Raw genomic sequence first — 27,075 nt, 5'->3', positions numbered from 1 at the left:
GCCAGTACCCAAGATGGCCCCAATAAGGCGGAGGGTTAGAGAGCTGTTTTGGGGGGGGGGATCAGGGAGGTTGGGGGCTAAGGGAGGATCCTACACAGCAGCATATGTACTTAAGATGGCGGGGACAATTGTGGGGGAGGGAAGAAAGCTGTTTGGGAGGGATCGGGGGGTTTGATGTGTCAGGTGGGAGGCTGATCTCTACACTAAAGCTAAAATTAACCCTGCAAGCTCCCTACAAGCTACCTAATTAACACCTTAACTGCTAGACATAATACACGTGTGATGCTTAGCGGCCTTGTAATTACCAAAAAGCAATGCTAAAGCCATATATGTCTGCTATTTCTGAAGAAAGGGGATCCCAGAGAAGCATTTACAACCATTTGTGCCATAATTGCACAAGCTGTTTGTAAATAATTTCAGTGAGAAACCTAAAATTGTGAAAAATTTTACTTTTTTTTTTTTAATTTGATCGCATTTGGTGGTGAAATGGTAGCATGAAATATACCAAAATGGGCCTAGATCAATACTTGGTGTTGTCTACTGCACTACACTAAAGCTAAAATTAACCCTAGAAGTCCCCTACATGCTCCCTAATTAACTCCTTCACTGCTGGGCATAATACACGTGTGGTGCGCAGTGGCATTTAGCGGCCTTCTAATTACCAAAAAGCAAAGCCATATATGTCTGCTATTTCTGAACAAAGGGGATCCTAGAGAAGCATTTACAACCATTTATGCCATAATTGCACAAGTTGTTTGTAAATACGGTAATTTCAGTGAGAAACCTAAAGTTTGTGAAAAAGTGAACGATTTTTTTTATTTGATCGCATTTGGCGGTGAAATGGTGGCATGAAATATACCAATATGGGCCTAGATCAATACTTTGGGTTGTCTTTTTAAAAAAAAAAAAAAAAAAATTATACATATCAAGGGATATTCAGGGATTCCTGAAAGATATCAGTGTCCCAATGTAACTTGCACTAATTTTGAAGAAAAGTGGTTTGGAAATAGTAAAGTGCTACTTGTATTTATTGCCCTATAACTTGCAAAGAACATGTAAACATTGGGTATTTCTAAACTCAGGACAAAATTTAAAAACTATTTAGCATGGGTGTTTTTTGGTGGTTGTAGATGTGTAACAGATTTTGAGGGTCAAAGTTAGAAAAAGTAAGGTTTCTCCCCCCCTCATATTTTTTATACATTTTTTTTATTTTTTATTATAAAGTAAATTATAAGATATGATGAAAATAATGGTATCTTTAGAAAGTCCATTTAATGGCGAGAAAACGGAATATAATATGTGTGGGTACAGTAAATGAGTAAGAGGAAAATTACAGCTAAACACAAACTGCAAAAATCTAAAAATAGACTTGGTCCCAAACGGACAGAAAATGGAAAAGTGTTGTGGTCATTAATAAGGGGTTAAAAATACTTTATTGCTAAAAAAAAATGCTAACCGTAATCTGAGCCTTCAGTTACTAATAATCTTTTTGCTGGTGGGGTGTGTGTGTATCTAGTTGGGTATATACGTGTATTTGTTTGTTTATATGACTATATGTTGGAAAATGGCACAGATAGACTTCACTTTGTAAAAAGAGCACTAGCTACAAAGCGCAATAAAGCAAGGTATGCCTGTTTATTAAACTTGGGCACTAACCAGTTTTCTGTAGTCTAGGAATATACATAATATAGAATAACATGAAAGATAGAAGAACAAATTAAATTATTTTCATGGAGGTGATTCACATATATTCTCTAAACCTGGGTGTATGATCATTACTGTTTAATGACTTCACTTAGTACTTACCTAACTCTCTGATCAAACTCTGTGCAAACCGTGATCAATTATGTGTGTTCTTAGTGTTCCATATTTTAGTGCTATTCCCTTTAATTAGTCTGTGATTATTATCTTTGAGGTTTGCCTGACCTTCCAAAAATGAATACTGTTTCTTTGTAAAGGTGGACACACTCTGTACTTTGACACTAAAATGGGACAATGAACACCTTGATGTTGAAATATAAAATGTTTAGTTATGCAAAGTAAAATAATGTTTTACTTTAGTTTAATTTATTTTGCCCCTTTTTCATGTAATTGTCTTTTGAGGTTTGTGGATTTTCTATTTCTGAAAACTAGAAATGCTAACACTGCTACATATCTGTCCCAAACTGGCTTCTGCAGATAAAAAAAAATAATAATAATAAAAATGCAGCTTATACTAACATAATGACCATGGTAACTATGCCTTATCGCCTCTAAAAGTAAGCCTGGATTGGTGCTTCTAAATAAGGCAGTGGTGGGTGTAGTTTGGCTGTTGAAAAACCATTACAGCAAACACAATATTAACTTGTTTTAAAAATGTTTAGACTTGTTATTCTATAGCAAGCCGTCAGCCTTCTAGTATAATTATATGGTGTTTACTTTTAAATTGATTTCAAGAAGCAGATGTATAGGGATAAAGGAGCATTAGAGTAACAGTGTAATCCTTTGTGCGTGCGCATGTGAAACACTAGAGCGTCATGGTACCCCATTGCTAAGCAAATCTTTACTCTTAAACTGGCCAAAATGGCGGCATGTATATAGCTAAAGTACAGTACATTTCTAAGTATTTGCATGAGCTTCATTTAGAAACTAACAGGAAGTGCATGTTTGGCACAACATATCCATGGTATAAAATTTATGTGGCTGAGAAGATTGTATCTGGGTTTTGTTTAGCACCAAACAAACATAAAATAGATTTATCAAAATGACTAATGTAAAGCACCAGCCTAAACATTTGATATGCTTTACAGATATCAGCAAACATCTGAGCTACATGACTGTTTTTATTGTAGTGAGAGATCATTTCTTGCTCAGGTAGTTTAAACCCATTTGAGGAATCTTTTTATTTTTTTTCCTCCCAGCTTAAGGGACAGTAAACTCAAAATTAAACTTTTATGATTCCTAGAGAGACGCAATTTTACAACCTTTACAATATACTTCTGTTCTCAAATTTGCTTTGTTCCCTTTGTATATTTTGTTGAAGAGTAAAACTAGGTAGGCTCATAAGAGCTCAGGAGTGTGCATGTGTCTTTAGTACTCTGGCAGCAGTGTTTTGCAACATTATTTGTAGCTTTGTTATACAATGTTACAAAACACTGCTGCCTTAGAGTACTAAAGACACATGCACACCCCTGAGCTCTTATGAGCCTACCTTGTTTTACTCTTCAATAAAAGATACCAAGAGAATGAAGCAAATTTGATAACAGAAGTAAATTGGAAAGTTGTTTAAAATTGCATGCTCTATCTGAATCATGAAATTTAATTTAGACTTTACTGTCCCTTTTAAGATGTCTATTGGCAACTGATTATTTTTCCTCCTCTTATGGGACAGGGGACAAAAATAATTGGTAATTTATTTTTTTTTATTTAAAAAACCCAAAATGCTTATTAGGTGGATTTTAATGATTTAACCCCATTTTCAGAATACTGTTTAAAGCCAATTCACTTATTTGGGAAAGCTTCAGCCTCTGATGTCTATACAAACTTATTATTAATAATAATAATAATATTAGGTATTTGTAGAGCACCAACAGATTCCGCAGCGCAATATTCATAGGCGTTATAAAAGATAACATTTATAGGGATCAAATGGGTAGAGGGCCATTAAACCCTTAACGACAAGCGCCATATCCTGTACGACGCTGGTTGTTAAGCTACTAAGGTCCTGAGTAGTACCCTCTGCCGAGATCTCGCTAAAACTAGCGAGATCACGCTATTTCTGCACACCCCACGAGTGGGGCAGTGCAGAAAAAGACGGGCAGAGGTACTCTGTGGCCCTCTCCGTATCAGGCTGTGGTGGTGCCGATTGTTTTAAGGAGGTAGGCGGGTGGGCGACCCATTGTGGGAGAGGGGGCGGGAATGCTACGCTACAGAAAAAAAACACCCAGAGTGGCAGAGAGGGTGAAGGAGGGAGAGGGGGATCATACTGAGGGATGGGATATGAGGGTTGGAAATCGATCTGGGAGGGGGTAATTGAAGTGGGGGGGGCAGCTACACTACTTTTTTTTTTTTTTAAATTTTATAAACTAAAGTTGGCAAATAAATTTTATAAACTAAAGTTGGCAAATTTGGGAAAACTGGGTACTGGCAGACAGCTGCCGTTACCTAAGATGGTGGCTAATAGGTAGAGGGGGAGGGTTAGAAAGCTGTTTGGGGGGGATCAAGGAGGTTGAGGGGGGTATGGGGGATCCCACACTGCAGAACATATATTAAAAATTAAAAAAAAATTAAAATAAAAAAAAAGCCTTTTATTTTCATACTGGCAGACTTTCTGCCAGTACTTAAGATGGGGGTGACCATTGGGGGGTGGGAGAGGGAAGAGAGCTGTTTGAGAGGGATCAGGGGGTGGAATGTGTCAGGTGGGAGGGTAATCTCTACACTAAAGCTAAAATTAACCCTACAAGCTACCTAATTAACTCCTTTACTTCTAGGAATAATACAACTATGGTGCGCAGCTGCAATTTGCGGTCTTCTAATTACCAAAAAGCAATGCCAAAGCCATATATGTCTGCTATTTCTGAAAACATCATGTCCCAGAAAAGCATTTACAACCATTTGTGCCATGATTGCACAAGCTGTTTGTAAATAATTTCAAAAATGCTAAAAATGCTCTGGTCTTTTGGTGAAGTTTTAGTCTGAAATGCCCAGTCCTTAAGCGGTTAATTTAAAAAAAAAAAAAAAAAAAGTTTTTTGGTTGACTCCTAGATTTAGAAAAAATAAGCCCTGGCTTACCTTCTCTGCTTCCCCTTTTTGCTCTCGTCCTGCACCGCACTAGAGTTCAGGAAGAGGGGAGAAAAGTCGAGAGGAACACAGTAACTATTTACATTGAGCTGTAATCGAACAGCTAAAAATGAAAAGTGCAGGCACAAATTTGATTTTATCTGGCACTGCTCTGTTCTTTCTGCAGACGTGCTGCATATTCTACTATTACATTGCAGTTTACAGCATGTTCTACCTTGGGGCTAGTAAGTTTTGATGGGTTGTGTAAGTCTGTCCTGAGCATAACACATCTAGGATTTTCACCAAGGCCTCCTTTCATTTCAATATAATATTAAAAGGACACTCAAGTCAAAATTAAACTTTCATTATTCAGATAGAGCAGCAATTTTAAACAACTTTCCAATTTACTTCCATTAACAAAATGTTCAGTCTTTTTTATATTTAAACTTTTTGAGTCACCAGCTCCTACTGAGCATGTGCAAGAAGTCAAAGAATAAGCGTGTATGCATTTGTGATTGGCAAATGGCTGTCACATGGTACGTGTATGTATTTGTGATTGGCTGATCGCTGTCACATGGTACAGGGGGAGTGTAAATAGACATAACTTTTAAAATAGTTAGAAAAAAAATCTAATACTCATTTGAAGTTCAGACAAAGTGCTATTGCATTGTCTTATCTTGCATTTGTTGATGATGCAAATCTACTGTGTTGACTGGTAACATGATAATCTTTCAGAGCTCTACACTTTTCTATTATTATTATAAATGTATGTATTATATAGAATCGATGGTGACATTCATCTTTAAAACAGATTTGTATACTTGTATAATCTACTTTTGTCTTGCTTAAAGTGAAAGTCAAACCTAGCGTTATACAAACACTAGGATTGACTATTGAAACAAATAAAGGAGACTTTCATTCATGAAATATAAGATACTTCATATAGAAAGCTCCTTTATTTGTTTCAATTGATCGCCGTTTTTACCTGCTACAGCAGCCCACGGCTAAAAAAATTTTTTTGCTAAGAGGTAACGTTTTCACCTCTTAGCCAATAGCTGTGCGGTAAATCCGACTGGGCGCCCATGAGAGCCGGATTTACTACACGGCTATTTGCTAAGAGGTGAAAACGTCACCTCTTAGCAAAAAAATATTTTAGCCGTGGGCTGCTGTAGCAGGTAAAAACGGCGATCAATTGAAACAAATAAAGGAGCTTTCTACATGAAGTATCTTTATATTTCATGAATGAAAGTCCCCTTTATTTGTTTCAACAGTCAATCCTAGCGTTTGTATAACACTAGGATTGACTTTCACTTTAAAAGCAGGTCACCTGTATACCAGGTAAAGAAATAAGATCCATTTTATTATAGAATGGCATATTTCATCTATTGCTTCCAAATATGCAATGAGTGGTGCTTTGCTTGAATCCAGAGCAACTGCATCAGTGCTCCAGTTCTTTGTCTGTAACTTAGGCAATAGATGTTTAGCGTCTTTCAAATATCATGGAAAGTCCACTACCACTGGTAGTAGGTGACCATATAGCCATTCCATATATTTTATCCTCAAGCCACCATTTGACATTGATTATGGACCTTCCCATTGGATTTGCAAAGAATAGAATTTTGGAACATTTTTCAAATTAGGCTTTTTTTGCCAATAACACATAGTCTAGTTCCTCACCAATTAAGATTTTTGTATAGAATCACCCAGTAAAACTTTGACTTCCCTTTTTTAAATCTAAGGTTGGGCTAAAAAAAGTTTTATATTTTATGTTAATAAAGGGAGATTAAATATATTTAATGCAGCTCCCTCCTATCATAAGTGCTGCCATTTTGGAACCTAGGTTGCACTGCAAGTATCTGAATGAGAGTTGATGCACATGTTGTAACAGGTTGGTACTGGAATGTGGGGAAAGATAGATTTCAACATAGCAGCACCCATGACTAGAGGAAGGGGGAATAAACTCAGTACTATGCTTATAAAATATGTTTAGTGTTTAATGTCCCTTTAAGTCTTTGAAAATATAATGGGACCACCAAAGCCCCAATTGTTTGTATCAGTACTTACAAGGCTATCATTACTTTGTAAAAATTGCAGAAGTGATCTTTCTTTCATACACACGATTGTAGTTAAGTGACCTTTTATGCTTTGTACATATGGTGGAACAATTAACTGAAGTTAACTGTTAACATGTATTTGAGGAAATAATGTAAATAATAAATCCTTTATATTTATGTTAGAACATTTCTACCTCTTGTGATTTTTCATTTATAATGTTCTCTTTGTTTTTTATCTTCTTATAACGTAGGTATTGCTTGGTCTCAAGGGTTTCCTGTGATGCTGTCCTATTTAAAATTAAAAGTGCATGTGACCCCTAATTTTTAAAAGAGGTGGAGCCATTGTTTCTAATAATTGGTCTTATCCCGGTCTCTAATTAAAGGGACAGTCTAGGCCAAAATAAACTTTCATGATTCAGATAGAGCATGTAATTTTAAACAATTTTCCAATTTACTTTTATCACCAATTTTGCTTTGTTCTCTTGGTATTCTTAGTTGAAAGCTTAACCTAGGAGGTTTATATGCTAATTTCTTAGACCTTGAAGCCCACCTCTTTCAGATTGCATTTTAACAGTTTTTCACCACTAGAGGGTGTTAGTTCACATATTTCATATAGATAACTTCACGTGCACGAGCACAGTGTTATCTGGGAGCCATCACTGATTGGCTAGACTGCAAGTCTGTCAAAAGAACTGAAAAAAGGGGCAGTTTGCAGAGGCTTAGATACAAGATAATCACAGAGGTTAAAAGTATATTATTATAACTGTGTTGGTTATGCAAAACTGGGGACTGGATAATAAAGGGATTATCTATCTTTTAAAACAATAAAAATTCTGGTGTAGACTGTCACTTTAAATCAGGGAGCATGGGCTCTTTAAAAGCCTCCATTAAATGGATATGATACAATGCTCTTATTTTTATATTTACTTTAATTTAGCTTTTTTTTTTATCTAAACAGATTGTTCGAAACAACATACTTGTTTTCTTGGAAAATGAACACATATAAATACCCAGTGGCTATTTAGTGAGATGAGAGCAGATATCACAGAACTCACATGATTTTTGCAGCAAAAGTCCTCTACTGAGTATGTGCAATACACTGCAGCTAAAGCAGGTGTCTCATAGCAACCATTTCAAAGTTGCTCCTTGATACAAAGTAATGGAAATGCAGAAATTAAAGGGTCATAATAATAAAATAAAATAAAATAAAAAAAAATGTACATGCTCTAATTCATTACATATATATTTTGAAAAGGATGCACTCCATATCACAAGTCATCATCCGCCACGGTGCTATATGAACAGTCAATATTGAGCAGCAAAGATAAGCACTTTGTGGACTTATGCTTTAAAACTTAGCGTTTACTATCCATCAAATAAAAGAGAGCCATCAAATTAAAAGAGAACCTGACGTTTCGGAACCTAACTGGTCCCTTTGTCAAATGCAGTTCATCAAATATAATCCCGGGAGTATCTTTGATGTATTGTATTTGACAAAGGGACCATGGAAAAGTTTTGTAAATTTGTATACTCGATCTGAATCACAACATTTTTTTTGGAGGGTTTCATATCCCTTTTAACTTTGATTCATTCTTTATGTTGAAGAGAGCATGTAGCGTGCACGTGATATGGCAATGTATACAATTTTATTCAACACACCTCATTCACTTGCAGAAGCTGTTTGTTTAGGTGTTTGTAGTCTGAAGCATTTTCCTGTAGAAGCTTGTATAAACAAGCCATTATATAAAGAAAGCTGCTCATTCTTAGAGTGTGCACGGTGTTATGTGCACACTTTGAGGGCCCCAGTTTATACTGAGCATGTGCAAGAGTTCACAGCTCATATACATGTATGACTCTGTGAATGGCTAATGATTGTCACATGGTACAGAGGACAAGGACATGAAAGGAAAGTTTTACATTTGTTAAAAAAAAATCTTCTGCTCATTTAAATTTTTAAATGTTATTGATTTTTTTTTTTATTATGCATTTGTTGATTATACAATTATGCTTTATTTAATTGTCTAAGGTGTGTTTGTATTAGTGTGTGTGTGTGTGTATATATATATATATATATATATATATATATATATATATATATATATATATATATATATATATATATATATATATATAATTATATAATATTTTTCCAGGATGAGCACTCTCAAACTCTTCAAATTTCATCAGCCAGGGTGCTAGTGGGTAGTAGATAATGGTAACAAGAACTTGCACTCACTGGACTTTTTCAAACACCAAAAAAATTTTTTTAATGTAACGTTTCAGAGACAAAGTATCCCCTTCCTCAGACAAAGGTGAAATGGCAAAACAAGCAGTATAAAAAGACAAACCAAGTGATAGACCCTCCCCCCAATTAAGAAAAAAAAAACACCAAAATGGTAGTCATGACAACCACTCCAAACACAGTGTCATTATTGCTTTAAACAAATAGTTTGCAACATACAATGATCAAGTGATAAAGATTCAATGATCAAGTGGTAAAAATTCAAAAGTGCAGCACTATATAAATGTGAAACCAAAATTAAAATAAACCTATATACACATATATCCAACATATAGAATAATAACTTCAAATTAATGATCGATTTGATATTCACACGCATATCACATTCAAAAGTAATTTGGTGAGAAAACAGTGTGGTAAATACATGGGAAGCCCATACTCACACGCAAACAAACATGTATAGCTCACTGTTAGATCGTACACATATCAAGGACTGTGTGCATGCACAACATAATGGGGTTAGTACTTCCATTAAACATACCGCCTATTTCATATGCTCTAATGTGCACTTACTTTGTAAACAAACACTGGTTGCTACCGCTGGAACAATCATCCAAGTCCGGTAATGCCGCATACCGGAAGGACAGGGGCATGTAGTGACGTCATGTTGCCAAGGCAATGGCAAAAGCGTGGTGCGCACACTGCGCATGCTCGGGCCGCAAACCAAAATTAAAAATCAAAATAAACAAAGGACCAAAAGGTAAAACCAGCATGACTAGTGAGCCACAATCCCACAACATTATACAAAGCAGCGCCACTGTACAGGGGGGGGGGGGGGGGGGGAACAAATGGTCCTGATTGACAAATATTAATAAAACTACATGAACCATTGGGACAATAATGAAAATAGAGCTTACCATAAAAAATGAAATAAACAGCTAGCTCTCAACATAGCACAAATAACTACAAAAAATATGTGCAAAAAATTCAAATACTATATGGTTAAAATGTGCCTAGAATTAATAGTAGCAAGTGGATACAAAATAACTAAAACATTAAATATAAAAGTGAGCATCAAGGGGTTCAATTACCTAATGGGGCAATATATGGCTCATGCCCCTGTCCTTCCGGTATGCGGCATTACCGGACTTGGATGATTGTTCCAGCGGTAGCAACCAGTGTTTGTTTACAAAGTAAGTGCACATTAGAGCATATGAAATAGGCGGTATGTTTAATGGAAGTACTAACCCCATTATGTTGTGCATGCACACAGTCCCTGATATGTGTACGATCTAACAGTGAGATATACATGTTTGTTTGTGTGTGAGTATGGGCTTCCCATGTATTTACCACGCTGTTTTCTCACCAAATTACTTTTGAATGTGATATGCGTGTGAATATCAAATCGATCATTAATTTGAAGTTATTATTCTATATGTTGGATATATGTGTATATAGGTTTATTTTAATTTTGGTTTCACATTTATATAGTGCTGCACTTTTGAATTTTTACCACTTGATCATTGAATCTTTATCACTTGATCATTGTATGTTGCAAACTATTTGTTTAAAGCAATAATGACACTGTGTTTGGAGTGGTTGTCATGACTACCATTTTGGCGTGTTTTTTTTTTGTCTTAATTGGGGGGAGGGTCTATCACTTGGTTTGTCTTTTTATACTGCTTGTTTTGCCATTTCACCTTTGTCTGAGGAAGGGGATACTTTGTCTCCGAAACGTTACATTAAAAATTTGTTTTTGGTGTTTGAAAAAGTCCAGTTAGTGCAAGTTCTTGTTATATATATATATATATATATATATATATATATATATATATATATATATATATATATATATATATATATATATATATATATATATATATATATATATATATATATATATATATATATATATATATATATATATATATATATATATATATTCCGGACCGCTGCTCAAAACAGTTTATTAGAAACAAATAGAAAGGTAAAACAGCAACGCTATTCATGCATAATATGTGTATACATGCTAGCAGAGAATGTAGCTATGGCCAGATGTTAAGTGGGCTGTTAGGAGCTCTGGAAAGGGGCCTGTCTTATGCGTTTCAGCTCTCCCTGAGCCTTATTCATAGACTGCATAATGCCCAGTTCCGTTATTCATGTTAATATAGGCTAACCTAACAGTTGATTGGTTAATTACGCTCTGAGTAAGCTATCTGGTGGTTAAAGGGAAAGGAACAAGTACACTCATAAGCGGAGGTAAACACTGCTGACACACACACTGGGGAAAACTACCTAACTTATTAAATTTCTGGCTGTCTACTCTGTTAAGTATAATAATTATTAATTAAAATGTTAATTAAAATATATTGGCTTATATCTAAATGCGTATGAAGTAATGATATATGTGAGTAAAGATTAGATTTATTAAAATATATGTGTGTATATATATATATATATATATATATATATATATATATATATATATATATACTGAGTCTGTTAAGGAGAAGTTATCAAAAATCCGCTTTATATTAGTTAATATCGGGTGCAGGCCCTGTAAACAAATATTTTTACAACTCTTAAGGAAGAAAAATTTGAAGAGATCACAGTAGTGTTCTCTCCAAAAGAGACAGGGATTTCAGCACTCCATTTAAATATTATGTTCAATACACGCATACGTAAGTATTAATTTAGAAATAGGTGTTCCAGGCCTCCATGCAACCAAACAACTTCTGGGTCCCCTAAACCAAAACCACACAAGATTGTTATAAATAAAATAAATTTATTAGTGCAAACAAAAAATGAAAAAAAAGGAAAATCAAGAAAATCACATACATTTAAGAATACATTGTGTACATTGTGTAGATAAAGCTGGCCAGCTTTATCTATGCATTTATGTACACTCACTCAGGCTAAGGAAAGGACCTTGACGTGGTGCCTGAGCTTTCCCATTTGGCCAGATGCGGTGACTAACCTTTCCAGTTGTGATTTTATCTTAGCTGTGAGCTAGCTGGTGAGTGCTGGGTGTTTCTATGTGTTGTATTACTTTTTATTTGTAATCTCCCTTGGTTCTTGCACCCATTCCGGACTGGGGTTAACTGCCTGTGGCTCTGGTGACATCACAGCTTTTTTGGAGTGCTATTTAGCACCCAGGGCTGGATGTTACTGAGTCACAGGATGTGTACCTGATCCGGTCTTGGAGTGCAGTTCCCTTCCATGTTTTGTATTTTCTATGGGTGATTACAGCCACCTGTGCACCCCTTCTTTGTTCTTAGTTTGTTTAGCTTTGTGAGCTCGCATGATGGTGTGCCTGTGTTAGGGACTCAGGCTAAGGAAAGGACCTTGACGTGGTGCCTGAGCTTTCCCATTTGGCCAGATGCGGTGACTAACCTTTCCAGTTGTGATTTTATCTTAGCTGTGAGCTAGCTGGTGAGTGCTGGGTGTTTCTATGTGTTGTATTACTTTTTATTTGTAATCTCCCTTGGTTCTTGCACCCATTCCGGACTGGGGTTAACTGCCTGTGGCTCTGGTGACATCACAGCTTTTTTGGAGTGCTATTTAGCACCCAGGGCTGGATGTTACTGAGTCACAGGATGTGTACCTGATCCGGTCTTGGAGTGCAGTTCCCTTCCATGTTTTGTATTTTCTATGGGTGATTACAGCCACCTGTGCACCCCTTCTTTGTTCTCAGTTTGTTTAGCTTTGTGAGCTCGCATGATGGTGTGCCTGTGTTAGGGACTCAGGCTAAGGAAAGGACCTTGACGTGGTGCCTGAGCTTTCCCATTTGGCCAGATGCGGTGACTAACCTTTCCAGTTGTGATTTTATCTTAGCTGTGAGCTAGCTGGTGAGTGCTGGGTGTTTCTATGTGTTGTATTACTTTTTATTTGTAATCTCCCTTGGTTCTTGCACCCATTCCGGACTGGGGTTAACTGCCTGTGGCTCTGGTGACATCACAGCTTTTTTGGAGTGCTATTTAGCACCCAGGGCTGGATGTTACTGAGTCACAGGATGTGTACCTGATCCGGTCTTGGAGTGCAGTTCCCTTCCATGTTTTTTATATATATATATATATATATATATATATATATATATATATATATATATATATATATATATATATATATATATATATATATATATATATATATATATATATATATATATATATACATAAGAAAAGCGCACAAATGCACCTACATAGTGCAGATCAATTTAATTTTAAAGAAACGCAAATATACATTCAATAAAAAGAGAGCCCCCCGCAGGGTGTCTACTCACAAATTTTACCCTCAAACAATATGAGGTATGTAAAGGCACTTTAACAGATTCCCCATTTGCAGTAGTGCTTTTCTGCAGGTCCCACGTCTCTTTAAGTCGGTGAATCCCAACTGTTAAACTAAAAGTCAGCCACACGGAGGATCCTGCTGCAGGTCCAAGGGATCCAAGTGTCCCGGTCACCACCGCTAGATATGCGGTTGTCAAATTTCAAAAGTACCGCTCGCTCGGAGCACTCAGATCAGCTGTTTGCCAATCGTTGACGTAAGGTGGGCATGGTCTTACGCATTTCGCGGTTACATCACCACTGACGAAGCGGTGCAGATGGTCACTAATGCTTCCAAACACCCAATATGTGCCCCCTGCTGTGATTGGATACTCACATATGCTGCTCACTATAATGTAGTGCAAGCTGGTATATCAGAGTCTACCAGCTGATTCACTCCAAAGAGCAGGATCCACAGTCCAACAAAGGATATGAGACCCCAAAATAAAGCTCACAAACCAAATAAAATAAATTAAAATATCCCAAGGCAAGGGATATATTTTATTAAAAGGTAGTATAAAAACAATACAAGATATTCTGCTACACGTTTTCTACATGCTACTTGCACCTTATCAGAATATTTTGTATTGTTTTTATACTACCTTTTAATAAAATATATCCCTTGCCTTGGGGTATTTTAATTTAATTTAATTTGGTTCGTGAGCTTTATTTTGGGGTCTCATATCCTCTGTTAGACTGTGGATCCTGCTCTTTGAAGTGAGTCAGCTGGTAGACTCTGATATACCAGCTTGCACTACCTGCACTGCATTATAGTGCGCAGCATATGTGAGTATCCAATCACAGCGGGGGCACATATTGGGTGTTTGGAAGCATTAGTGACCATCTGCACCATTGGAGTCTCTCTGTTCCCCTACCTACTTCGGTTCTTTACCTCAGACTCAAGTTACATCGAATCCTGGTGGGAGCTAGCTGGTGGACTCTGAATACTCCAGCCTGCATGAATAGCACTGAGTAATAGTGCACTCCTTTTGTGAATGTCCTGGGGGTTGGCCAGTTTGCGACTGCCTCAATTTTGGCCGGCTCCGGCCACTGCTTCCCGCAGCCTACTCCTGTGTCCAAGTTACTGGACCTCCGAGCGTCCTATCGTACGTTTGTCTGGCTTCCGGGTCAGACCGGCGGCCCTGATGCGGTCTAGAACGATGCCTAGATGGACCAAATGGTCCTCCCAGGTGTCGCTGTAGATCGCAATATCATTTAGGTTTGCGCAGGCATAATCCTGGAGGCCATCAAGAAGGTGGTCTACCATCCTCTGGAAGGTCACCGGAGCATTCTTCATCCCAAACGGCATGACCTTAAACTGGTATAGGCTGAAGGAGGTGATGAACGCCAACTTTGGAATGGACTCCGGGTCCAGGGTGATCTGCCAGTACCCCTTGCAAAGGTCTAGAGTGGTCAGGAAGTTGCCGCGGGCGATGCGATCTAGAAGGTCATCGATTTGGGGCATAGGGTAGGCATCGGTCGTGGTTCTGTCATTGAGCCTATGGTAGTCTATGCAGAACCTGGTTGTCCCGTCCCATTTGGGCACCAATATCACCGGGAATGCCCAGGGGCTGTTGGACGGTTCAGTAATTCCCATGTCCAGTATCTCCCTGAGTTTGCTGCGCATATTTTCCCTGCCTCAGGGACCCGATATGCCGGCTGTCGCAAGGGCGCCTGTCCCCGGGTCTCCACTCTGTGCTCCGCTACCGTGGTGTACCCAGGACTCCTGTCCCCTAGCACCTGTCTGACTTGCTCCCTCTGCCTAGTCCCTAGCCTCTTATCTAACTGTATGTCACTCAACCTATTTTGCCTGGGGAGCTCTGGCATGGGAAGACCCTGAGTCCTCCACGGCCGGGGCACATATGGCGGCTACGTCCTCTGCCCTTTCCTGGTATGCCTTCAGCATGTTCACATGAAAGATCCGACGAACCCGGTCATCTGAGCATTTGGCTACCAGGTTTTGTCATTCAGCTGTTCTACCACTCGATAGGGTCCCTGCCAGGAAGCCTGTAGCTTGTCTGTTTTGACAGGCTTCAGGGCCAGAACCTTCTGCTCTACTCCTAGGGTCTGGTTACAGGCATTTCGGTCGTACCACCGCTTCTGCCTACCTTTAGAGACCTGAAGGTTCTCTCGCACCCTCTCAACTAGGTCCTTCAGTCGGTCTCTGAATTCTAGGATGTACCCCAAAATGGAGGGTCCTTCCTCCCCCACTGATCCTTCCCAGTGGGCTCTCAATAGGTCTAGGGGCCCCCTCACCCTCCAGCCATATACTAATTCAAAGGGGGAGAACTCAGTAGATTCCTGGGGCACCTCTTGCTATGCAAACAGAAGGTGCGGCAGGCATCTTTCCCAGTCTTTGTGAGATGCCGAGAACGTCCTAAGCAACTGCTTCAGGGTCCCATTGAACCTCTCACACAACCCTTTAGTCTGGGTGTGGTATGGAGCGCTTTGCAGGGGTTTTATCCCGCAAAGCCTCCACAGCTGCTGGGTGAGCTCAGCAGTGAATTGGGTTCCTTGGTCTGAGATCACTTCCCAGGGAAAAACCCACCCTGGCAAATATCTGGAGCAGGGCATCCGCCACTCTCTCTGCCTGTATATTGGACAGAGGGATGGCCTCTGGGTACCGGGTTGGCATAATCTACCACTGTCAGTATATACTTTTTCCTGGAGGGGACGGGACAGGGGACCAACAATATCTACAGCTACCCTGCTGAAGGGTTCATCAATGATGGGGAGAGGGTGGAGGGAGGCTTTGGAGTGGTTTCTTGTCTTGCCTACTCTCTGGCAAACATCACAGGTCCTATAGTACTGCCTAACATCCTTGGTAACCCCTGGCCAAAAGAAGGTCTGAGTCAGTTGGTAGCGGGTCCTAGTGACTCCTAGATGTCCTGCCAGGAGAATGGCATGCCCTATACGCAGCAGCTCGTACCAATATTTTTGCGGTACCACTAATTGCCCCCTCTCTTGGTGACCCTGTATAGGAGCCCCCTCTCCCACTCAAAATGGTCCCCCCCTAGGCCCACGGGATCATACCCTACCCGGGCACAGTAAGGGGCTAGGGTCAATGTCTCCTGAGTGAAGTCAGTGGGGGACGCCCAGGAAATCTGGTTGGGGTAGGAGTCAGGGCGGAGTGGCTTACCTGGGTCCCCGGAGTGTGGTGGCCTGTTGTCCGGCTTGCTGGTGGTGAAAGGGCAAGCATCCGGGGGGCTGTCCCATACAAAGGAGGTGCCCCAGGTTGTTTCCTAACAAGACTTCGGCGAGCAAATGGTTTATAACCCCAGCACAGGAGCCGGCACCCCAATCCTGGTGAACCCATGCAGTAGGGATCCGGAGCACCGTACCCCCAGCCACACAAACTGCAAGGGACTTCCCTGTTTGGTCCGAATTGGTGACCATGTGTGGCTGGACAAGGGTAACGGTTGCCCCACTGTCTCGTAATCCCTGGACGGCTGGCCTTTGATCCAGACAACCTGGGGGTGCTGCAGGCTGTTGTCTCTGGTGGCGGGGTCCACCTCATGTAGGACCACTTCCTCTGCCCATTTGGCATAATCCGCAGGGCCCTCTGAGTCCAAGCAGTGGGCTGCAGCTCTGTAGCCTTCAGCCGGGGCCCTTGTCCACTGAGCCTGAGGGGGATTCTTTGGCTTCTCCATCGCCGGGTAGTGCCTTCGCATATGACCCATCTGACCGTACCCAAAGCACCACCAGGGTGCGCTGGTCCTGGAGAGGCGGGCAGGCGCTGGTTGGGTCTGGGGGTACCTGAGAGGTGCCATGGGGCGACCAGGGTGGTAGAGGAGCAGGTCACTGGTCGCCGTTCACGCCGGGAATCCAAGTATTTATCAGCCAGGACGGCTGCTTAGTTGGCTGTCTCAGGCCCATTATCTTGCACCATTCTCTTACCTCCGCTGGGGAGTGGTTATAGAAGTGCTCCAACAGAATGAGCTGGGTGGCTTCGGCCAGGGTTGTTACATGGCAGCCTGTGAACCAAGAGTCCAAGGACCAGGTGAACCTGTGTGTCCACTCCATAAAAGGCTGCCCCTCTTGCCTCTTTAGTTCCCAGAACTTCAGCCGGTGAGCCTCCGGCGTGAGACCATAGCAGGCAAAGATGTGCTCCTTTACCCGGTCATAGTTCTTTCGGTCTCCCGAGGGAACAGTGTTGAAAGTGTCTAGAGCTCGTTCGGAGAGCTTTCCGAGCAGGAGGGTGACTCGGTCTGTATTGGCAACACCCTGCAACTCGCACAGTGTTTCAAATACTTTGAGGTAGCTGTCCCCAAAAGAGCGGAGCTCTGGAGCTAAGGGCCGCTGGAGCGACCTGGTGTAAATGTCAGCGGGTATGCAGAGAGACCCGGCCAGCCGGAAAAGGGTTGGGTGCTCAGAGGTTCACTCTTCTTTAAGAAGATATAGAACACCAAAACAAGTAAAACCAAGTGTCTGGGAGATGGTGAATGCTCTGAAAAGTCCAAATCTGGTGAGAAATCGTAGGGGGTGGAGATTTAAGCTTGGCAGCCTGGTATCCGTGACAGTAAGCTTTAAAAACAAAAGTACAGGTGGCCCTCGTTTTACAACGGTTCAATTTACACCGTTTCAGAATAACAACCTTTTTTTCCAGTCATGTGACTGCTATTGAAAAGCATTGAGAAGCAGTGCATTTATTAAATTAGCCAGTAGGTGGAGCTGTCCGCTTGTGTTGTAGCAAAGCCAAGCAAGCTGAAATTAATCAGTTTAACCAGACCTGAGCTATCAAGCAAATTTCAAAGGAACAAGATCTTCCTGTCTATAAATCAGTCCATACTGGAATGCATAGAAAGAACTGTTTGCAGAAAAATGCAAGTGAAGTCTGTGTTGTGTGATTATTTTATTAGGTTTATAATGCTGTTTAGCAAATGTTTTTGTTCATTTAACTTAGTTTAATTATATATTCTGTGTTGTGTGATTATTTTATTAGGTTTATAATGCTGTTTAGCATTTAAAGTCTTAATTTCAAAGCTTTAAAAATAATGTATTAGGTGTTACTTATGACAATTTTGAGAGGAGTCTGGAACCTATCTCCCTCACTTCCCTTTGACTTACATTATAAACTGGGTTTCAATTTACAATGGTTTTGATTTACAACCATTCCTTCTGGAACCTAACCCTGGCGTAAACTGAGGGCTACCTGTATTTTTTTTATATCCTTTTTAAACTGTCATTACAATAACATTGAAACTAGGTTACCGTATGGCACCCATCGCAAACCATAGGCTCCTCTTCTCTTCCCATTACATATATTTCTTCCGACCAAGTATGACATCTTCAGCCTCTGCCTTCTTCCTGCTTTAGATTAGGATCCTTTGTAGCTTTAATAAATAACCTTGAATATTTTTGAAAACGCTTTGTTTAGTTGGTGATTTACATTTGACATGACGCTTTGTTCCGTTGATGTTAGTTTGTTGTTAACAGCTCTTTGTAAAGCCTTGGAAGTCTAATTTAGAGACGTGTGAAGTAGGCTGTTTAATTATACTATTTGTGTTTGCTAACGTTCAACTTTTAACTCTTAAATTGTCTCTTCTGTTTTTTCAATTGTAGCCTCAAGAGTTTGAGTGACAAGTCAAAGGAAACAAAGATAAAGACACACAGGTAAACAGCTAAAACGTATTAAACATGGTGTTTTTAACCTATATTTAATTTAAAGTGAATGTAAAGTTTCATGAATAAGTGGCGGGTTTTTAAAAATACTATTAAAAACACAGCACTTTCATTCATGAAACTTTACATTGCAGTGTATATTTTAAAAAATACTTACCTTTTTCTGCAGCCAAGCTGGACCAGCGATCCCCCATCCGCAGCTGCTCTGTACGTACATCAACAATGACAAAACCGGCTTCCTCCGATCATTGTGTGCACCCCGGAGCGTCCATCTCGTGAGGCCACGCCGTGATTGGAGGAAGCCAGTTTCGTCTGCTGGAAATACAGCATGAGAAGCGGATGGGGGGGATCGCCGATCCTGCTTTTCTGAAGAAAAAGGTAAGTATTTGTAAAAATATGCTGCACTTATTCACTTTAAAGGGACAGTCTACAATAGAATTGTTATTGTTTTAAAAGCTAGATAATCCTTTTATTAACGAATGTTAAGCTTTATAGGCTTATAGATAAAGAGGGCGCCAGAGGCCAAAAGTATCAAACAGCAATTTATATCAGCAAACAAATCATTTAATAAAAACAGATGAATAAAAGTATCAAACAGCAATTTATATCAACAAACAAATCATTTCATAAAAACAGATGAATATATAACCTAAAAGGGACGTCTCCCTATAACATAGTAAAATAGTTGTAAGGCCTAAAAAATTAATATACACAAAAGTTAAAAACCATATATTGCGAGGAGAGGAAATGACTGGGCTTATTACAAAATTAATTGTAATTTTTTTTACTTTTATTCATCTGTTTTTATTAAATTATTTGTTTGCTGATATAAATTGGTGTTTGATACTTTTGGCCTCTGGCGCCCTCTTTATCTATAAGCCTATAAAGCTTAACATTCGTCAATTTGATACCTTGACACATTGTAGGGATAGTGTCTTTTAAAGAGGTGTTTAGTATCTTTTCCCTAGCGCACTTCTATCTACTTTTTATCTTTAATCCCTTTATTACCCATTCCCCAGTTTTGCATAACCAGCACAGTTATATTAATATACTTTTTACCTCTGTAATTACCTTGTAGCTAAGCATCTTCTGACTGCCCCCTGATCACATTACTTTTTATTTATTATCTATTGACTTACATTTTAGCCAATTAGTGCTGTGTTGTGCTGACTCTTAAATAACTCCTCGGGCGTGAACACAATGTTATCTATAGGGTCCACATGAACTAGCAGTCTCCTGTGAAAAGCTAATAAAAAAGCATGTGATAAGAGGCTGTCTGTAGTTGCTTAGAAACAGGCAGAAATTTAGAGGCTTAAATGTTATAAAGTATATTAATATAACAATATTGGTTGTGCAAAGCTGGAAAATGTGTAGTAAAGGCATCATTTATCTTTTTAAACAACAACAATTTTAGTGTAGACTGTCCCTTTTTAATGTTGCATTTTCTTTTTGGCGTCTAACTATAATACAGATAATTTTGTCTTTTAACAGACCTACTGATCATCTGTCACATTTTCCAGCTGGTGTAGAGCTCCTTAGCAGGTAATTTAATGTATTTATTAATTATTTTTTTTTGTTTCTGATTTGCTCTAAAGGTGGATATCTTCATTTTCTGAATATAGTTTCTAAACTGTAAATGAAAATTGCCATGTTTCTATAAAATATAATAGCAAACTGATGCGTATCATTCATAATTACCTATGCTTGTTGACATTTTTCTTTCTACAACTGGTCATGTCAACCTGAACCCACTAACAGACAAGATCTTAAGGATATTTATGTCTCCTGAGCTTAGGCAGTTTCCTTTTTAGCCTAAGCTGGTTCTAGACAATAACATTTGAGACTGCTAAAAGAGAGGCCACACAACTAAATATCAGGGGTACATCTTAGTACTGAGGGGGGAAATCCGGTAATTTATACCTCCCTGATTAGCAATCTGTGGTGTTTGGGCAGCCCTTCAGTAAGATAGTGTCATGGCAGTGTACTAAACTATAAGTAGAAAGTGTAATAATAAAGTGCTTCAAACTGTGGTGTATTTAGATTTTGTGCTGCCCTAGGCACTCAAAATTCTGCTGCCCCCCTACCTCCCCCACTCACATACATATATACACATACACACAGACAAATACACATACAAACACACATCTATCTATTGCTGCAATATATATTTAAAAAAACACAATGCCAAGTGCTGAAAGCCAACAGAGTTAAAGGGAATAGCTAGCTGAATAAAAAAAAAAAAAAGGTTCAGAGCTACCTCTAAACTGTAAGTTCCATGGGCAGTCTCATATTATATCCCCATAGAATGTAAGCTCTTAGGGCAAAATCTCCTATTATCTGTATAATACTTTTAAAATAACTTTAAGCTTCTTACAAATAAAGCCATAAAAAAGTGCTGCCCCCTCCTAACCTGCCGCCCTAGACAAGTGCCTTGTTTGCCTAGGCCAAAATACGCCCCTGGGCTTCAAATATAAACAAAAAATTTGATTTTATTAAAATAAAAATGTATTCTCAAAACGCCTTTAGCACACAAAAAAACATTTTCAGGAATTGAAGTAACAAATGGAACATATGTCTGAGAGGCTTGCTATAATCTTTTTCCCTGTTCAAATAAGTTTCACTGTTTAAGTATAGAGTTTGCAAATAATCAATTTTTCCAGCCTCCAATTATTTTTTTAAAAGACCTTTATTTCTTAGGCAGGGTCCATAAGTTTAACAAACAATACCAACAACGTTTCAAACCTTCAATAGTTTCTTAGTCATGTCATCATAAGTATAGCGTTTGCACACTAAGGGAGATTTTAAATTGATTGCTGCATAAGGGGTTCAAAATTAAAATTTACATTTAACTGTTTATTTCAGTTTGTTATTTAACTGATTCCTGTTTTTTTTCCCCTCCCCATCTTCTTGTGTGAGTAATTTGGAGAGGGATTAGTTTTACCTGTGTGGGCCTACAAACACTATAAATTCATCTCATTAACTCTTTGAGCCTTGTTTTGAGAGGTTTGCTGTAATATTTTTCCATGTTACATTAACTTTCACTGTTTAAGTATAGAGTTTGACCACTAAGGGAGTTAGAACAACTAAGTGGTTAGAGGGTTATAGTAACCAAGGGTTAATATAAGTCTTTTTTGTATTTTTTAGTAAGAATGTTTTTTTAGAAGTGTATTAGAGTTCTAAAGGAACAAATTGCAACACTGCATGACATTCAGACACTTAAAAGGGAAATGGATATGACCGAGCAGGTTGATCATGGTTCTATCAGTGGAAATGGAGAGGATTCAGACTGGCAGACTCCGGCAAGTAGCTGGCTCACAGTTAGAAGGGGAAGTCAAGGTAAGCAGAAGAGGCAGGCTAGTTCTGAGCTGGTACAACCCCTATAGATTTACCAGATTTGGTGAAGATGCTGGGGATATTAGTTCAGGGGTGAAAATGTCAGAGAGGGCTGTTCGGCCTAATAGAGTGAAGAGTCCTTCAGTCATGGAAGAGGGGCATACAAGTCTGGGCCTGAGGCAGATGTTGGTTGTAGGAAACTGTATTATTAGGAAGGTTAATAGGGTAATTTGTCATCCAGATCCCTTAAATAGAACAGTTTGCTGTCTTCCAGGGACTTGTTAGGCATATTGTGGAGCGTATTGATACATTGTTAGTGGTATCTACGTCTGATCCTGCAGTCATGGTGCATGTTGGCACTAATGAAGATGACGTGTCCTAAAAAATGAGTTCAGGGAGTTGGATAGAAAGCACAAAGCAAGGACCTCCAAGGTAATACTTTTGGAAAGTATAAAATACTTTTTTTAAAGTATTAACCAAACCTCCCTGTGAGAAAGTGAAACACATTTTTAGATGTATTTTACAGCAAAAGGCTGCAAAATAAATAATGAATTTATGTTGCAATAATAAAACATTTTATGCGCTGTTGAAATGTCAAATTTATCGGTCGTTTAAACTAGACAAAGGCAGGAACGGTCAGTCCAAACCTTATAGAACAGACAGACCAGTCTGTGAATATGACACACTTGGAATATCTCAAGAAATGGGTGATAGAAGACCACACATAGGAAATGTCACATTACAAAGTTTGAAGGAAAGCACACCAAGTAGCAGCAGAAAGCACAAACAAATTAAATGTATGAGAGCAAATGCAAGAAGTGTTACAGATAAAAAGGGAGAACTGGAGCTCTTAGTTGCAGAAGAGGACTTTGATATTATTAGTATAACTGAAACTTGGTGGGGCGATTCACATGACTTGGCAGTAAACGTATTTAAAAGGGTCAGGAGTAATAAAAGGGGTGGAGGAATTTGCATGTATATTAAACCTGACCTTAAACCTACAATCAGGGGAGATATTTATTATGATACAGGTGATGACACTGTGGCTTAAAATAAAAAGCAACAACTAATCGATATAATCGATAATAATAGATTATGAAAATAGTTGTCAACGAATCTCATAATCTTTTAGTTGGTTTGCAATTAGTTGGTTTGTGCACAACACCAGCTGCTCCACTCCAATGAGTTCCTGCACATGGTATTGTGTTTTATGGTTATGTACTTCGTCTACAGAAGTTTACTTTTCATTCATTTATTCAGGACAGTATAAGTTTACAACTACTCTTGGTTTATGTGCAACCCAGAAATAGTAGGAGTCATCATTTGGAATGTTTATATTAAATTAAGTGATTTGGGACTATGCTTTGCATGATATAGTGCTACGCTTGTTATTTATACCTAGCTCTAGATTGATGGGAGTTGTTATATGAATTGATGACTATTACCTGTTTGTACAATTTATTAGCGGATCGCTGGCTATTGCTGACTATATGTACTGTATAGATAAATGTGTAAGGCTTTGTCCTGTTATTGATATATAGTCATTAGAGCTTTTGACTTTGTTTTTTATATTTTTAATTTAATTGTAATATGTACCAGATTTTATATATCTTTTTTTTTAAGAGCTAACTAGATATTATTTTTCCCTAAACTTATAGCTGGTTATTTACCATTGCATATAGATATTCAAGATATTTTTATGTTAGAATGAAGTCCAGACTTACTTTAAGAGGCCCTTTGCCAAGGAGGAAAACCCTTTGCCTTGGTGGAGAGTTAACAAAGATAAATATCCCACCGTGGTGAAATTGACAAAACAATACTTATGCATCTCAAACACCTCAACACCAAAATAGCTTGCAAAAAGAGCCAGCCTAGGCAAGGAGCATGAGGCCATGTTGACATTTTTGCATTTCTATGCAAAGTTTCTGAAAGAGTGAATAACAGAATGTTATAAACAGTGATCGTCTAACTCTTTCTAGTTCTACCTCTTTTGAAACTGTTTATCGTAAAAATTTGTTCTGCTGCTTAAAATTGGACAAACAGTTTTGTTAATGTAAGGTTGTAACGTTTTAATCTGAAGTTTATATTTGCAACACTCATTATGTGGATTTTTTTTTTTTTTTAGTCGATTAATCGAAAAAATAATCGGCCATTTAATCGATTATGAAAGTATTACTAGTAACATGCTTAAAGGGACAGTCTACACTTGAATTGTTATTGTTTTAAAAGAGAGTCCCTTTTTTAACCATTCCCCAGTTTTGCATAACCAACACAGTTATATTTATATATTTTTTACCTCTGTGATTATCTTGTATCTAAGCCTCTGCAAACTGCCCCTTTATTTCAGTTCTTTTGACAGACTTGCAGTTTAGCCAATCAGTGATAGCTCCCAGGTAACTTCACGTGCATGAGCACAGTGTTATCTATATGAAAAACATGAACTAACACCCTCTAGTGGTGAAAAACCTGTTAAAATGCATTCTTAAGAGGCGGCCTTCAAGGTCTAAGAAATTAGCATATGAACCTCCTAGGTTAAGCTTTCAACTAAGAATACTAAGAGAACAAAGCAAAGTTGGTGATAAAAGTAAATTGGAAAATTGTTTAATATTACATGCCCTATCTGAATCATGAAAGTTTGTTTTGGACTAGACTGTCCCTTTAAAGCCCCCTAACTTTAGTGACCTGGAAGAAACTTGGCTACTAACGCAAACAGGAAAGGCTGCTAATAATGCCAGTGCTGTAATTATGGGAAATTTTTAACTACCTCAACATAAACTTGGCCAATGAAACTAGTAATACAGCTAAGGGAGATTTTTTTTTTAATATTATCAAAGATAACTTCATGTCACAATTAATAGAGGAGCCAACTAGGAATAAAGCTGTATTGGATTTAGTGCTATCACACAATACAGAAATAATATCAAACAAAGAAGTCAAAAAACATTTCGGTAACAGTGATCATAACATGGTCATATTTGAAATCCCTTTCCATAAGCAGTGTTATAAGGTTTCAACTAAGACTTTTAATTTAAAAAAAGCAAAATTCAATGATTTAAGGAAATTGTTAAATAACTTAAATTGGGACTAAGTATTCTCTAATAAAAATGCAGAGGATAATGGATAACATTTAAAATTGTGTTTAATAAATATACACCTCAACAAATACCACATGGTTATAAAAGTAAAATAAATAAATCCAAGCAAATGTGGCTAAATAAAAATGTGCTAAGAGAAATAAGGAAAAAATATAGGGCATTTAAATTATTAAAAGAAAATGGTACATATTCAACATTCCAAATATATAAGGAATGTAACAAAGCATACAAAATAGCAACCAAATCAGCCAAAATTTTAAAATAAAAGATGAATTGAAAGGATACTAAGAAAAACCGTAAATGGTTTTCTTCTACTAGATACGACAAGTCCACGGATTCATCCTTACTTGTGGGATATTATCCTCCTGCTAACAGGAAGTGGCAAAGAGCACCACAGCAGAGCTGTATATATAGCTCCTCCCTTCTCTCCACCCCCTGTCATTCTTTGCCTACTCTAAGTGATAGGAAGAGCTAAAGTGAAAGAGGTGATAAAATGATAGTTTTTATTTTCTTCAAGGCTTTCAGACTCAGGAAAGATGTTCCTTTAAACAGACTCAGATGTGACGGCCTTTAAGTTTAAGCTTGAACACCTCCGCTTGTTACTCCGGGAGGTTTTAGCGAGGTCCCTACTTACACTAATGTTTTTCCAGTCCCTAGAAGGATTTCGGACATTGTCACTAAGGAATGGGATAGACCAGGCATTCCGTTCTCTCCCCCTCCTACTTTTAAGAAAATGTTTCCCATATCTGACACCATTTGGGATTCCTGGCAGACGGTCCCTAAGGTGGAGGGAGCTATTTCTACCCTAGCTAAGCGTACAACTATCCCTATTGAACACAGTTGTGCTTTCAAAGATCCTATGGATAAAAAATTAGAGGGTCTTCTAAAGAAATTGTTTATTCATCAGGGTTTTCTTTTACAACCTATGGCGTGCATTGTTCCAGTAACTACTGCAGCAGCTTTTTGGTTTGAGGCTCTAGAGGAGTCTCTAAAGGTTGAGACCCCATTAGATGATATTTTGGATAGAATTAAGGCTCTCAAGCTAGCTAATTCTTTTATTACAGATGCCGCTTTTCAAATGGCTAAGTTAGCGGCAAAGAATGCAGGCTTTTCCATTTTAGCGCGTAGAGGGTTATGGCTTAAGTCTTGGTCTGCTGATGTGTCATCAAAATTTAAGCTTTTAGCTATTCCTTTTAAAGGTAAGACCCTATTCGGGCCTGAACTAAAGGAGATCATTTCCGACATTACTGGAGGTAAAGGTCATGCCCTTCCCCAGGCCAAGACGGTTAAAATGAGGGTCAAACAAAATAATTTTCATTCCTTTCGAAACTTTAAAGGTGGACCCTCTACTTCCTCCTCCGCCACAAAACAGGAGGGGAATTTTGCACAATCCAAGTCAGTCTGGAGACCTAACCAGACCTGGAATAAAGGTAAACAGGCCAAGAAACCTGCTGCTGCTACCAAGACAGCATGAAGGGGCAGCCCCCGACCCGGGACCGGATCTAGTAGGGGGCAGGCTTTCTCTCTTCGTTCAGGCTTGGGCAAGGAATGTTCAGGATCCCTGGGCATTAGAAATCGTGACCCAGGGGGGTATCACTAGAATTCAAGGATTTTCTCCCAAGCGGGAGATTTCATCTTTCATGTTT

General features: G+C 38.7%; 1 protein-coding gene across 1 annotated transcript in view; it reads left to right on the top strand.

The window, feature by feature from the left end:
• DTNBP1 (dystrobrevin binding protein 1) overlaps positions 1 to 27,075 on the top strand; it is a 471,889-nt gene that overhangs the window by 3,139 nt on the left and 441,675 nt on the right. Inside the window, exons 2-3 of the mRNA XM_053714763.1 lie at positions 18,942 to 18,992; positions 20,493 to 20,543. Coding sequence (XP_053570738.1) covers positions 18,942 to 18,992; positions 20,493 to 20,543 — 102 coding nt within the window. The remainder of the gene's footprint in view (positions 1 to 18,941; positions 18,993 to 20,492; positions 20,544 to 27,075) is intronic.

Source organism: Bombina bombina, chromosome 5 (genome assembly GCF_027579735.1).
Source record: "Bombina bombina isolate aBomBom1 chromosome 5, aBomBom1.pri, whole genome shotgun sequence".
Classification (NCBI taxonomy): domain Eukaryota; kingdom Metazoa; phylum Chordata; class Amphibia; order Anura; family Bombinatoridae; genus Bombina; species Bombina bombina.
This window is presented reverse-complemented; position numbering and strand designations above follow the sequence as displayed.